Consider the following 15,383-nt stretch of genomic DNA (forward strand, 5'->3'; position numbering starts at 1 on the left):
TTACCATAGACTTCCAGTCTTTGCACTAATGCTATATATGTATATATAAAAACATTTTCTTTAAAGTATAATTTAAAAAAAAAGTTATGTTACTGTCCCCACTTCAACAACAAAATGTTTAAATACATGTCATTTTAATTTAATTGAAGTACTGTATAATTCCATGAATTCGTATGGAGGACTGCTCCTTCTGAGGAGTGCCAATACGTCCGACCAGTGGCTTCAAAGCCTCTCATTGGCCAATACATAGCATCAGCAATCCAGGGTTCGTGTACATCATTGTTTGCAACTCATTAATGAATTCATTAATTCAGTCATGAGAATGCATGTTTAGGCCTATGCCAGGCAGTGTGATAGCTTAGTAAATCAACTCCAGCACCCCTGATGAATAGAAGCGTGAGAACGTCCCATCCCATTCTCTCTCATCTAATCCTTAAGGCATCCGCATGCTTCCCATCCGAAACAGTTTGGAACAGTTTGTGCATTTTATGACGTCATTTTGTGATGTTTTTTTTTGTTTTGGTCTTCGGCAAAGTTTTTTTTGGGCTGTTCATGCACATTTTTTTTTCTTGAAGCAAGTCAAAGTTCGGTAGCTGGAGTCTATATCCATTTGTCGGTGATTGGTCAACTGTAGGAATTCTTCAATTAAGTGTTTATTGTCATTCAACGAGAGATCGTTTTCATGCATATTTTTCACTTTAGTAATACTGATGTAAAATTGCGCGACTAAGATCTCCTCTGCAAAAAATAAATACATTTATGACAGATTTCTTGAGTTATCTTTGATTAATTTGGACTATTTTGAGGAAGTGTATACTAGCTACGGCGTCTGAAGATGGACAAACAGTACTATTTTGTCTCGTTTTTCAAGTGAAGATATTTTAAGGAAGTATGTGAGCACACTCGTTCAGTTCGGCTAGGTGCCAGCCGAACTGAAGCATGTGGAAGGCTTTAGTCTGGCTAACACGTAACGCTCAGCTCCTGACTTCAGTCTGCAATGAGTCGGCACAATGCATCGATAATGAAGGGAGCTGTACATTTACTGTTTGACTCTCCGCTGTCATTCTCACTCAAACACCCACAGCAACACACAGCCCCTGAGCCCCACCCCTTTATATTACAACGGTTGAATTTTCAAATCCAAACAAATCCCAAATTTACAATTTTCAGCTAGGTTATGCACACACTCTTTCACACACAGATGTACAGTCTAACACAGTGTTATTTCCACTTTTTCAGCGGGGACACACCACGCCATATCTCTTCCACACAACCATACCTTTTTACATCAACAAATAACCTTCAATTAATTACATTTTCATCTCTCTATTCAAAATTAAGAGAACCAATGTATACATTTACTCAATAACATTGTATTTTTCAATGTTTTTTTTATAATATTTTTTTGGTGGAGAACCCACTGCAATTGCCAGCGACTCCAACTTTGAATGCCGCTGCTCTAACAACGGAATGAACATTATCTCTCAAAGCTACACTATCAGGAGCACCAGTCTGTTTGTGATAATGATGAAGCAGAATGTAAACAGCTCAACTGAGCATACACATTCCCATTAGAACATCAAGTAATTTAGCAGTAGTACACATCCCAGACCTAATGTATTGTGTCTTTGTGGGGTGTGTGAATATATCAGGGCATATTACTGCTGTTTGGGCCCTCTGCTCTAAACCGGATTAGTACTGTGGGCTCACTGAGTCTTATTTTAGGTGATTGACAGGGCTGGGAGGAGGGGAGAAGAGGAAACTGGAATGGGTTGACCCAGGAAGCGAATACAATACTTCGACTTACTCCCTCTACCATTTGTATACGCTCTGCCTTAATGGCATGCTACATAAGTGCATTTTTAAATGTTTTGGGATGACCATGTTCCCGTTGCATTTAGAATGTTCTCACAATCAAATGGGAGCCAGCCAAAATGGTTCTGATTGGGTTGTTTCTTTTTAGCTGGCATAGCTAATCTGTATAGTAAAATGTATGTCTGTTGTCCATCTAAGCACAAAGAGTAGAGAGTAGAGTAGAGTAGCCTTCTGAGGGGTCAGTTGGTTAAAGGTCAGACAGAGTGGACAAACCGCAGTATGGCTGGAGGAGAGGGCTGGGATGGCACGTACTTCCTGAGGCTGGCGGCTGAGTTGACACCGCATCCGTAAACGGACTGCATTAGATTGTGTTTGTGTGTGTATGTTAGGGATGGGCATTTTTTTTTAAAATCACTATTTTAAATATTTTCCTAAAATGTTTTGGGATATCCGGATAGTTGATAGCGTGTTTTTTGTAACTTTGTTTAAACTTGGACAATTTTTTGATGCGCAACCTGCGCAACTCGAGAGAGACGGCGTACGCTCCAGAATGGTGGGGGATGGGCAGGGGGCAGTGGTGTGTGTGACACGAGAGAGAGCGAGAGAGAGAGAAAAAGTAGCCACTGACTCCCGCCACAAACTTGTAAATGCAACATGTTATCTACACTACATGACCAAAAGTATGTGTACATCTGCTTATCGAACATCTCATTCAAAAACCATGGGCATTAATTTGGAGTTGGTCCCCCCTTTTTTTGCTATAACAGCCTCCACTCTTCTGGGAAGGCTTTCCACTAGATGTCGGAACATTGCTGTGTGGGCTTGCTTTGATTCAGCCACCAGAGCACTGGTGAGGTCGGGAACTGATGTTGGGCGATTAGGACTGGATCGTAGTCGGCATACCAATTCATCCCAAAGGTGTTCGATGGGGTTGAGGTCAGGGCTCTGTGAAAGCCAGTTAAGTTATTCCACACTGATCTCGACAAACCATTTCTCTATGGACCTCGCTTTGTGCACACTGGCATTGTCATGCTGAAACAGGAACGGGCCTTCCCCAAACTGTTACTACAAGTTGGAAGCAGAAAATCGTCTAGAATGTCATTGTATGTTGTAGCATTAAGATTTCCCTTCACTGGAACTAAGAGGGTTAGCACGAACCATGAAAAACAGCCTGAAACAATTATTCCTCCTTCACCAAACTTTACAGTTGGCACTAGAGTTGGCAGGTAGTGTTCTCCTAGCATCCGGCAAACCCAGATTAGTCTGTCGGACTGTCAGAAGGGGAGCGTGATTCATCACTCCAGAGAACGCGTTTCCACTGCTCCAGAGTCCAATGACGGTGAGCTTTACACCACTCCAGCCAACGCTTGGCATTTTGCATGGTGATTTTAGGCATGTGTGCGGCTGCTCGGCCATGGAAACCCATTTCATGAAGCTCCCAACGAACAGTTCTTGTGCTGACGTTGCTTCCAGAGTCAGTTTGGAACTCGGTAGTGAGTGTTGCAAATGAAGAAAATACAATTTTGACACTCTACGCACATCAGCACTCAGCAGTCCCGTTCTGTGTGACGAACTTGTTGGAAATTCTACTTGTTGCCATTCTATGACGGTGCCACATTGAAAGTCACTGAGCTCTTCAGTAAGGCCATTCTACTAACAATGTTTGTCTATAGAGATTGCATGGCTAAAGGCTCGATTTTATACACCTGTCAGCAACGGGTGTGGCTCAAATAGCCAAATCCACTAATTTGAAGGGGTGTTAACATACAATACTTTTGTGTATATATAGTATATCATCCCATCTGACAGTGCCTATCTTTACTGCATCAAATCAATTTAACTTCTCACGAGTCACCAACCCTGATCCGGTAGCACCCCCCACCCCCCCCCCCCCCCCCACTGAGTAGCATAGCTAGCATAGCGTCACAAGTAACTTGTAGCATCTAAATATCATTAAATCACAAGTCCAAGACACCAGATGAAAGATACAGGTCTTGTGAATAAAGCCACCATTTCAGATTTTTAAAATGTTTTACAGGGAAGACACAATATGTAAATCTATTAGCTAACCACGTTAGCAAAGGACACGATTTTTTTACTCCCAACAGCTTTTTCCTGCGTCAGTAGCTATCACTAATTCGACTAAATAAAAATATATATAGCCACTAACCAAGAAACAACTTCATAAGATGACAGTCTGATAACATATTTATGGTATAGCATAGTTTTTTTTTGAAAAATGTGCATTTTTCAGGTATAAATCACAGTTCTACATTGCAGCTGCAATCTGAAATAGTGCTTACCCAGCCAGAACAATTACAGAGACCAACGTCATATAACTAATTACTCATCTTAACACATTTCAGAAAAATACACAGCGTACAGATATTGAAAGCCCAACATCTGGTGAATCCAAACAATATTTCAGATTTATTAAATGTTTTATAACGAAAACAAAATGTAGCGCTAAATTAGCATAGCTATACCAGGCAGATTCGGCTAGGCGCCCACGGCCAGTTCACATGCACAACAGATATGATATAACATCGTAAATTGGGTCTTACTATGGCTGATCTTTCATCAGAATGTTGATCAAAGTGTCCTTTGTCAAGATGAGTCGTTGGTTCCGTTCAGAATTGTTCCTTTCCCACTCCATTTAGCACAGGTACTGGTCGAGTGGCACGGATCTCTCAAACGTAAATAAAATCAGACAACGGAACACCACAAAACTCCCGAAAAAATTCAAATAATCTGATTAAACTATATTGAAAAAACATACATTACGATGATATGGTCACATGTGTCAAACAAAATTCGACACGGAGATAGTTTTCATCCATAACGCCAGCAAAACAGTACACAATCGCAGCTCCAACTCGTGCGAATCAGAAAACCGGAAGTTGTCGGTCACGCCAAAGAAATAGGTCTTATTTCACGTCAGTACCAGATAAACAAAGAATTTCTCCTCTGACGTCCTCTTGACACCCAGAGGAAGGCGAATTAAGTGTGTTTCTGGTCATAGGGGTCATGACCATATATAGGCAGAGCGTTGAAGCGAGCATAGACTTCTTGCATTCTACTTCTTGGTCAGGGAAAGTGCTGTCAAATGACTTGTGTATCACTCAGAGACAAAATTGAAACGGTTTTAGAAACTAGAGATTGTTTTCTTTCCAATGGTATTATTTATATGCATATAGTAAGAGCAATAATTGAATAAGAGGCAGTTTAATCTGTAGAGCAAATTATGCTAATGGGAAAATAGCACCCCCTGTATTCTCAAGAAGTTAAACATGCTAGTTAAGCCAGTTACCAAGGCTAGCTGAGGGTATTTTGCTGCGCTCCCCATCCTTGTCTACAACACCTCCATTCAGATTAAACAACAGCCTACCTGTCGGTTGCTCGTTGTAGCCTACTCCTTTTCATGTAGCTAACTTAATTCCGTAATTGTAGTCCATCTTGCCATGTCAAGAGTGTGCAAAGGGTGGCTACGTTGAAGAACATCAAATATTCAAATATATTTTGATTTATTTAACACTTTTTTGGTTACTACATGATTCCATATGTGTTATTTCATAGTTTTAATGTCTTCACTATTAATCTACAATGTAGAAAATAGTAAAAATTAAGAAAAACCCTTGAATGAATGAGTAGGTAGGTGTGTCCAAACTGTTGACTGTTACTGTTGATAATTGTATTTAATTGAGACAAAGCCTTTTCATTGTAAAAAAAAGATTTCTCAAATGAATACTATCTCAAGTATTCGTATACTAACGTCCGTTCAGATATTAAAATATTCGAATAACCGTACCCGTCCCTAGCAAGGGTGCGTGTGACTGTGTGTCATGAATTGCTGATTTTCTTATTGTTCCTGGAATGTGCTTGCTAAAAACAAGCACCTAATAGTTGAAGTTTTTTTTCTTGAGTCCTAAAAGTGCATTGAAATTATTTAGTAACTGTGCATACTTTGGAGAGATGTGTGGCCACCTGGAGACACCAGTTAGACCCCTTATTAACAAATGCTGCAAAAAGAATGTCTGGATTCAGGTGAACTGTTGCGTCCTCACCTTTTGTTCTGATAATTTCCGCATAATCTCCAAAGTGCTCCCTTCAATTGCCACCATGGTTATGCATATGCTTCTCATATTTCTTCTGTTTGAAGCATTTCAATTTGGCGCTGTTCACATATGCCACTTCTCAAGAGTGTAAAGGGTTAAAAATACTGCTGATTTCCATTTCTCCCTGGTAGTTAATTCATTGGCCAATCACTGGTCACTGATTGCCCAGAGAGTCCAAATAATTTGTGTTTTTTTCCATGGTCTGAATAAATCCCACTACCTGTCTGGTAGCGGCCCAGATTAACAAAGCCCTGTGGCGGTGCTGTGTTGGTTGATTGGGTGGGTATGTGCTGTCCGAGTGAGAGGCAGTGGTCAAAGTGAAAGGGAAGGGTTTTAGATGTGATCATGCTGTGTATTTGCCCAGCAACATGATTTTATTATTATTTATTATGGCTATATCATCATGGAACAATGGGAAACACTCCTAAAGCTATTAGCTCCACACTGGTCCTACACCTGGCCTGCCCTATAGATAAATACACACACAAACGCACGCACGCACGCACGCACGCACGCACACACACACACACACACACACAACTCACACACACACACAACTCACACAGCGTGTATGCTCAGCGTGATGGAACAAAGTCTGTTTGATCTTCATACAGTTCTAGCTGAGTGACATTAAACCCATTTAGAAGTCCTTAGTCCTCTTCCACTGTGACCTGAAAACTAACAGAAACCTGTCCCTCTCCCCTCTTTCCCCTTCACTTCTCTATTTTATCTTTGCCTCTCACTCCCTTTTTATCTCTTCCTTTCCTCTCACTATCCCATCTCTTGCCCTCTTCTCTCTGCCTACCCCCCTCTCTCCCCCCTTCATCTACCACTTTACAGAAGTACAGGATTCAGGATGAAGATAGTTCAACCCCCCAGCTGGACCAAGGTCAGTCCCAGGCCTGTCCTCAGCACCCCTACCCTGGCTTGGAGGGCCGAGAGAGGGAGCTGCCGGGTAGCCACCACGGGACCCTCCGCAGCCACCATGGAACCCTGGACAGGCACCACCACAACAGGGGAGAGAGAGAGGGCACGGAGGGCAGGGGAGAGGGACGGCCAGAGTTGGTCCAGGTAGCAGAGAAGAAACTGTCCCGAATAGAGAACGTCCACGGATACGTCTCCCATGCACACATCTCCCCTACGAAGGTAGGACACAGCTATGTACTGTACATGTGTGCAATGTCAACACAGAGAAACATGCAATACATTATTGCATGCACATGAAAGTGAAACGTAGCCTTTGTTGATGTACTGTATGACCCTGCTCCCCCTCCGTCCTCTTCTTCTTTCTCTTTATCTGGTCTCCACTTTCCTATTTACACACACTGTACCTTATCCCGCACTCTTAGCACACACTCATACACAATATCATAAAGGAATCCCCCTACAGTGCTTGCATCAACAAACAAAGCATAAGAGGAATTAAAAAATCTTCCATGACTGTTTAAACACATCTCAATGTTTGCATAGACTCCAGCCAGCAAACCGGGAACATTTCCAGAACATTAGCTAAGATTGTAGTTAACGTTTTATCAAAGAATGTTTTGGACGACAATTAATTTTTTTATGTTTTAAATTAAATATCCTCTATAACAACCACCACAGAATATTCTAAAAAAAGTTAATTAGGTTTCCAGGTAATGTAATAGCACAATGTACCAGTAATGTTTTCCCAGCAAACCAAAGTTGGTTCTGTGAAAGTTCCCACATTTTGTCATATCACAAAAACTGTCTAGTTGTGCCGATGATTATACAATGTTTGTATAAAACATTCGTGTGATGTTTCAAGAACGTTCCCAGACACCTTTTGCCTGTTCTGTAATGGTTCCCAGAATGTTTCATTAGGTTGTGGGAACAGTCTGGTGTGAACATTGTGGGGACATCACAAAAGAAATGTCCACAAAACACCAAATACTGTCCAGTTGTGCGGATGATTATACAATGTTCATTTTAGGGTGCTAAAAACATTTACCTGATGTTACAACAACATTCCCAGAACACATTTTGTCTGTTTTTTAAAGGTTCCCAAAATGTTTAATTAGGTTGAGGGAACAGTCTGGTGGGAACATTGTGTGGACATTTCAAAATATATGTTCCCAAAACACAAAAACGGTCCACTTGTCCTGGCATTCAGATAATGTTAGTATCAGAGTGCAAAAAAACATTCATTTTATGTTGCAAGAATGTTGACAGAACAGCCTTTCAGAGTTCGTTAAAGGCTCCCAGAACATGAATTAGGTTGTGGGAATAGTATCAGAGATTGGTTCCCAAAACACAAAATATGCTCAGTTACATTCATACAATGTTTAAGGTAGCTTGCACAGGACATTCCCTTAATGTTGCAATAATATTATTGTGATATTGAGAAAGGTTGCACAGAACATTCCCACAATGTTGCATACTGTTCCACAATTTCCAAATAAGTATGTTTTTATGACATTCATATAATTTTTGTTTCAGGTTTAACATAATATTCCATTGATGTTCACGTAATATACATTTTACTTGTTATGGAGGTCCTCCAAACATTTCTAGAACATTTAGAAAATGTTTTACCTAATATGATTTACCTAACATTCTCAGCATGCAAATTTGTGGCTCCTTAAAGCAGATTGGAATACATCCCCATTATGTTTCTCTCCAGATTGAATGGCAAGTCACATTTGAGGACTGAATTGTAGTCCCTCTACAAGGTGTGAAAGATACACATGGCATTTTAATTTAATTCATATGATACTGAAAAGCATTTAATCATACAAACACAACCATATGTTTTACCATTCATTTGTTGACAAACTGCACATTATTTCATTCATAGAACATTTAAACAGCTTTTAATCATACAAACACAACCATATTTTGTACACTTTATATGTTGACAATATGCACATCTTGGGTTTGACCCTGCACTGTTTGGTTCCCAAGACAGGTCTTTCATCCTTTGCACCACCTGGGAAGCTCTCTTACATTTACATTTTTCGGAATTTAGCCATAGCAGTATGGACAATCAGGAACTCCATGCTTCTGTTTTAGTCTTCTTAGACATAACTAACCCAGGGACATACTGGTAACTGGGATATTCGCCATCGCTTCATCCATTCTCTCTATACAGTATTCTACATATTTCTGGGCCCATATTTCCAAGGTATCCAAGACTGAGTGCTGATCTAGGATAAGTTTTGCTTTTCAGATCATGAAAAATAAAAGATCTGGCTTAGGAACCAAACATTGCAGGCTAAAACCCACATGTGCAGATTCTCAAAATATGAAGGGTAAAAAATATGGTTGTGTCTGTATGATTAAAATGCTGTTCAAATGTACTATGAATCAGTGGCGTGTGGTGAGATCTGAGGTCAGGCGTGAAGACGTGAAAAAAAATTGGTGCAACCAAATCATGGGCTGGTGCCAAAAACTTAAAAACGTCGTGCCACCAGGGGAAAATGTTAGTCTGGAGCCCTGCTACAAGGGGAATGTTTTCATATTGTAGTGGACGAAGATGAGAAGAATGTTTGTGCAGCCAAATGCAGGCTACTGTGCATTTCGCTATTCAGGTAGGATAAAATTTTGGAACATTCATTTATAAATGTTTTCGTATTCATCATTTGTTTTATCATTGTTATTATTGTAGGCAAATTTATTAAAACGTAACTACCAAAAGGCGACAAATTACGTGTGATGTCCATAGCAAGGAGCGAGCTCTGCCTATCGTCCTGCCTATCTGCTTTTTTCACGCCAATACACATTTATTATTTGAGTGCAAGGCCAGCATCCCAGAGTCGCCTCTTCACTGTTGACATTGAGACTGGTGTTTGCAGGCACTATTTAATGCAGCCTCCAGTTGAGGACTTGCGAGGAGTCTGTTTATCAAACTTGACACTCTGATGTTCTTGTCCTCTTGCTCGTTGTGCACCGGGCCTCCCACTCCTCTTTATATTCTGGTTAGTTCCAGTTTGAGCTGTTATGTTAAGGTAGTAGTACACAGCTTTGTATGAGATCTTCAGTTTCTTGGCAATTTCTCGCATGGAATAGCCTTCATATTTCTCTGAACAAGAATAGACTGTCGAGTTTCAGTCTTTGTTTCTGGACATTTTGAGCCTGTAATCGAAACCCACAAATGCTGATGCTCCAGATACTCAACTAGTCTAAAGAAGGCCAGTTTATTGCTTCTTTAATCTGCACAACAGTTTTCAGCTTTGCTAACATAATTGCAAAAGGGTTTTCTAATGATCAATTAGCCTTTTAAAATTATAAACTTGGAATAGCTAACACAACACAACATTGGAACACAGGAGTGATGGTTGCTGATAATGGGCCTCTGTACGCCTATGTAGATATTCCAGAAAAAATCTGACATTTCCAGGTACAATAGTAATTTACAACATTAACAATGTCTACACTGTATTTCTGATCAATTTGATGTTATTTTAATTGAAAAATAAATAGCTTTTCTTTCAAAAACAAGGACATTTCTAAGTGACCCCAAACGTTTTAATGGTAGTGTACACAGCAAGGCTGCCTTTCCCCTGGCCTCTGCAAATTTTTACCAGACCTCCCAAAAATTGGGGAGTAGTAGTTCACAAATCGATTTTATCATGCAGAAAAAACATGAAGAGGACAAAATTAATATTGATAAAATGTATATATATTTTTTTCACATCACTGCTATGAATGAAATAATGTGCAGATTGTCAACATATGTGTAAAATATGGGTGTGCATGTATGATTAAATGCTGTTCAAATGTACTATGAATGCGAATTGCCATTAAATCTGGAGAGAAAAATAATAGGGATGTATTCCAACCTGCTTTGCTATGCTTTAAGGAGCTACAAATTTGCATGTTGAGAATGTTGTCGTAATATTTGGTAAAACTTATGTTCTTGCAATGTTCTGAGGACCTCCAAGACAAAGTAAAATGTATACTGCGTGAACATCAATCAAATATGCTATGAACATCATAAAAATTGACTTATTAGGAAATTGTGCAACATTGTGGGAATGTTCTGTGCAATGATGCGAATGTCACAATAATATTCTTGCAACATCCCAGACAACTCCCATAACTTAATCAACCTTAACCTTTAAAGAACGTAGACCAGATGTTATGTCAACATTCTTACAGCATTATAGGAATGTCCTGTGCAACATACCATTAAACATTTTATGAACGTCATCCCAACTGAGCATATTTTGTGTTTCGTGAACCTATCTCTTGTAATATACCCACACTGTTCTCACAACCAAATTACACGATATGGGAACATTTAAAAAACTCAGTAAGGCTGTTCTGTCAACATTCTTGCAACATCAAAGGAATGTTTTGTGCAACCTGATACAAACATTATCTGAATATCAGCACAACTGGACAGTCTTAGTGTTGTGGGAATCTCTTGTCATATCTCAACAATGTTGACATATCCTAAAGAAACATTCTGGGAACCATTAAAGAACCGCCGAAATGTGTTCTGGGAATGTTCTTGTAACACCAGGTGAATGTTTTTTTTACACCCTAAACGAAACATTGTAGAATCATCCGCACAACTGAAAAATGTTTTGTATTTGTATTTATTAAGGATCCCCATTAGCTGCTGCCAAGGCAGTTATTTAAACATTGAAGGCAGTTATATACACTTAAAAATATTACACGACAATACATTTCATACCACTTTTCACAAAACATTAAACGTGTTCACTCTGGCCACTACTCTACTACCACATATCTACAATGCAAAATCCATTTGTAAGTGTGTGTAGAGTGCGTGTATTATCATGTGTATGTGTAAGCGTGTGCCTGTGTGTGTCCCCGCTTATCCTGCTTAAGGTGTATTTTTATCTGTTTAAAAAAAAATCTGATTCAACTGCTTGCATCAGTTATGAAGAGAGTGGCATGTCTTGTGGGGTACACATGGGTGTGTACCCCACATGGGTGTGTGCTAGTTGTTTAAACAGACACCTCGTGCATTCAGCATGTCAACACTTCTTATAAAAACAAGTTGTGATGAAGTCAATCTCTCCTCCACTTTGAGCCATGAGCGATTTGCAGGCATATGCACATTTAAGGGCCAGCCATGCTGCCCTGTTCTGAGCCAATTTTACGAGGTCCCTCTTTGTGACTGAACAGTAGTCCAGGTGCGAGAGAACTAGGGCCTGTAGGACCTGTCTTGTTGATAATGTTGTTAAAAAGGCAATGCAGCGCTTTATTACATTTACATTTAAGTCATTTAGCAGACGCTCTTATCCAGAGCGACTTACAAGTTGGTGCATTCACCTTATGATATCCAGTGGAACAACCACTTTACAATAGTGCATCTAACTCTTTTAAGGGGGGGGGGGGGGTTAGAAGGATTACTTTATCCTATCCTAGGTATTATTATGGACAGACTTCTCCCTATCTTAGCTACTATTGTATCTACATGTTTTGACCATGACAGTTTACAATCCAGGGTTACTCCAAGCAGTGTAATCACCTCAACTTGCTCAATTTGCACATTATTTATTACAATATTTAGTTGGGGTTTAGTGAATGATTTGTCACAAATAAAATGCTTTTAGTTTTGGAAATATTTAGGACTAACTTATTACTTGCCACACATTCTGAAACTAACTGCAGCTCTTTGTTAAGTGTTGCAGTGATTTCAGTCACTGTAGTAGCTGATGTGTATATTGTTGAGTCATCTGCATACATAGACACACTGGCTTTACTCAAAGCCATTGGCATATCATTAGTATAGATTGAAAAAAGTAAGGGGCCTAGACAGCTGCCCTGGGGAATTCCTGATTATACCTGTATTATGTTTGAGAGGCTTCCATTAAAGAACACTCTCTGTGTTCTGTTAGACAGGTAACTCTTTATCCACAATATAGCCAGGGGTATAAAGCCATAACACATACTTTTTTCCAGCAGCAGACTATGATCGATAATGTCAAAATCCACACTGAAGTCTAACAAAACAGCTCCCACAATCTTTTTATCATACATTTCTCTGTCAATCATCAGTCATTTGTGTAATGTCCTACCCTATGGGGCTCCCGAGTGGTGCAGCGTTCTAAGGCACTGCATTTCAGTGCTAGAAGTGTCACTACAGACACCCTGGTTCAAATCCAGGCTGTATCACAACCAGCTGTGATTGGGAGTCCCAAAGGGCGGCCCACAATTGGCCCAGCGTTGTCCAGGTTTGGCCGGTGTAGATCATTGTAAATAAGAATTTGTTCTTAACTGACTTGCCTAGTTAAGTGAAGGTTAAATTAAAAAATACACGTTGATGATTTCATTCCTGTGCTGTTTGTAAGTACCCAGGTAGGTTGACTGATAACCTGTTGCAGGCACTGGCTACAGTTTTAAGCTTTTTCTTGAGTGGGCAGCTTGATGAAAGCCAGTCAATATTTAAAATCACCCAGAAAATAACCTCTGTGTTGATATCACATACATTATCAAGCATTTCACACATTATCCAGATACGGACTGTTAGCACTTGGTGGTCTATAGCAGCTTCAAACAAGAATGGGCTTTAGGTGAGGCAGATGAACCTGTAGCCATGTTACTTCAACAGTATTTAACATTTTGTGATGTACCCACAATGTTCCCACCAGACTGTTCCCACAACCTGATGAAATATTCTGGGAACCTTTGAAAAACACATGAAATATGTTCTAGGAATGTTCTTGCAACATCAGGTGAATGTTTTATACAAATATTATATAATCACCAGCATGACTGGACAGTTTTTGTGTTATGAGAACATTTGCCTTGACCTATCGAATGTTCTGGGAACTATCAAAAAAACAGTTTTGGTAAGCTGGGCAGGTACTACACACAGTAGACAGCCATGGTAAGAACCAGAGATAGAAACAAGCAGTATTGTATTCACTTGTTATAACTTCCGGCGCCGAACAGGATGGCTGCCTCGCTTCGCGTTCCTTGGAAAATATGCAGTATTTTGTTTTTCTATGTGTTATTTCTTACATTGGTACCCCGGGTGATCTTAAGTTTCATTACATACAGCCGGGAGGAACTACTGAATATACGATTAACGTCAACTAACCACCCTTCCTACCAGGAATATGACTTTCCCGAAACGGATCCAGTGTCTTGCCTTCCACCCAATACAATGGACCTGATCCCAGCCGGCGAAGCTACACGACGCCGAAAAAGGGGCAAACGTAGCGGTCTCCTGGTCAGGCTTCGGAGACGAGCACATCGCGCTCCACTCCCTAGCATACTACTCGCCAATGTCCAGTCTCTTGAGAATAAGGTCGATGAAATCCGAGCACGGGTAACATTCGAGAGAGACATCAGGGATTGCAACGTGCTCTGCTTCACGGAAACATGGCTAACTGAAAAGACGCTAACGGAGTCGGTGCAGCCAGCTGGTTTCTTCACGCATCGCGCAGACAGAAACATACATCTTTCTGGTAAGAAGAGGGGCGGGGGGGTATGCCTCATGATTAACGAGACGTGGTGTGACCATCATAACAACACTCAGGAACTAAAGTCATTCTGTTCACCTGATCTAGAACTCCTCACAATCAAATGTAGACCGCATTATCTACCAAGGGAATTCACTTCGGTCATAATCACAGCCGTATATATTCCCCCCCAAGCAGACACATCGATGGCCCTGAACGAACTCTATCTGACTCTCTGTAAACTGGAAACCACACACCCTGAGGCTGCATTCATCGTAGCTGGGGATTTTAACAAGGCTAATCTAAAAACAAAACTCCCTAAATTCTATCAGCACATCGATTGTCCGACCAGGGCTGGCAGAACTCTGGACCATTGTTATACTAACTTCCGCGACGCATATAAGGCCCTCCCCCGCCCTCCTTTCGGAAAAGCTGACCACGACTCCATTTTGTTGATTCCAGCCTACAAACAGAAATTAAAACTACAAGCTCCCGCGCTCAGGTCTGTTCAACGCTGGTCCGACCAATCTGAATCCACGCTTCAAGACTGCTTTGATCACGCGGATTGGAATATGTTCCGCACGGCGTCCAACAACAACAATGATGAATATGCAGATTCGGTGAGCGAGTTCATTAGGAAGTGCATTGACAATGTCGTACCCAGAGCAACGATTAAAACATTCCCAAACCAGAAACCGTGGATTAACGGCAGCATTCGCGTGAAACTGAAAGCGCGAACCACTGCTTTTAACCAGGGCAAGGTGACCGGAAACATGACCGAATACACACAGTGTAGCTATTCTCTCCGCAAGGCTATCAAACAGGCTAAGTCCCAGTACAGAGACAAAATTGAATCGCAATTCAACAGCTCAGACACAAGGGGTATGTGGCAGGGTCTACAGTCTATCACGGATTACAAAAAGAAAAGCAGCCCCGTCGCGGATCAGGATGTCTTGCTCCCAGACAGGCTAAATACCTTTTTTGCCCGCTTTGAGGATAATACAGTGCCACTGACACGGCCCACTACCAAAACCTGCGGGCTCTCCTT

At 40.7% G+C, this 15,383-nt stretch overlaps 1 protein-coding gene across 1 annotated transcript in view; it reads left to right on the top strand.

Annotated features, from left to right (window-relative positions):
- Positions 1–15,383, top strand: part of LOC139578766 (discs large homolog 1-like protein) — a 215,148-nt gene that overhangs the window by 11,937 nt on the left and 187,828 nt on the right. The window contains exon 2 of the mRNA XM_071406763.1: positions 6,771–7,076. Within this exon, the coding sequence (XP_071262864.1) occupies positions 6,771–7,076 (306 nt within the window). The remainder of the gene's footprint in view (positions 1–6,770; positions 7,077–15,383) is intronic.

Source organism: Salvelinus alpinus, chromosome 6, assembly GCF_045679555.1.
Source record: "Salvelinus alpinus chromosome 6, SLU_Salpinus.1, whole genome shotgun sequence".
NCBI lineage: Eukaryota > Metazoa > Chordata > Actinopteri > Salmoniformes > Salmonidae > Salvelinus > Salvelinus alpinus.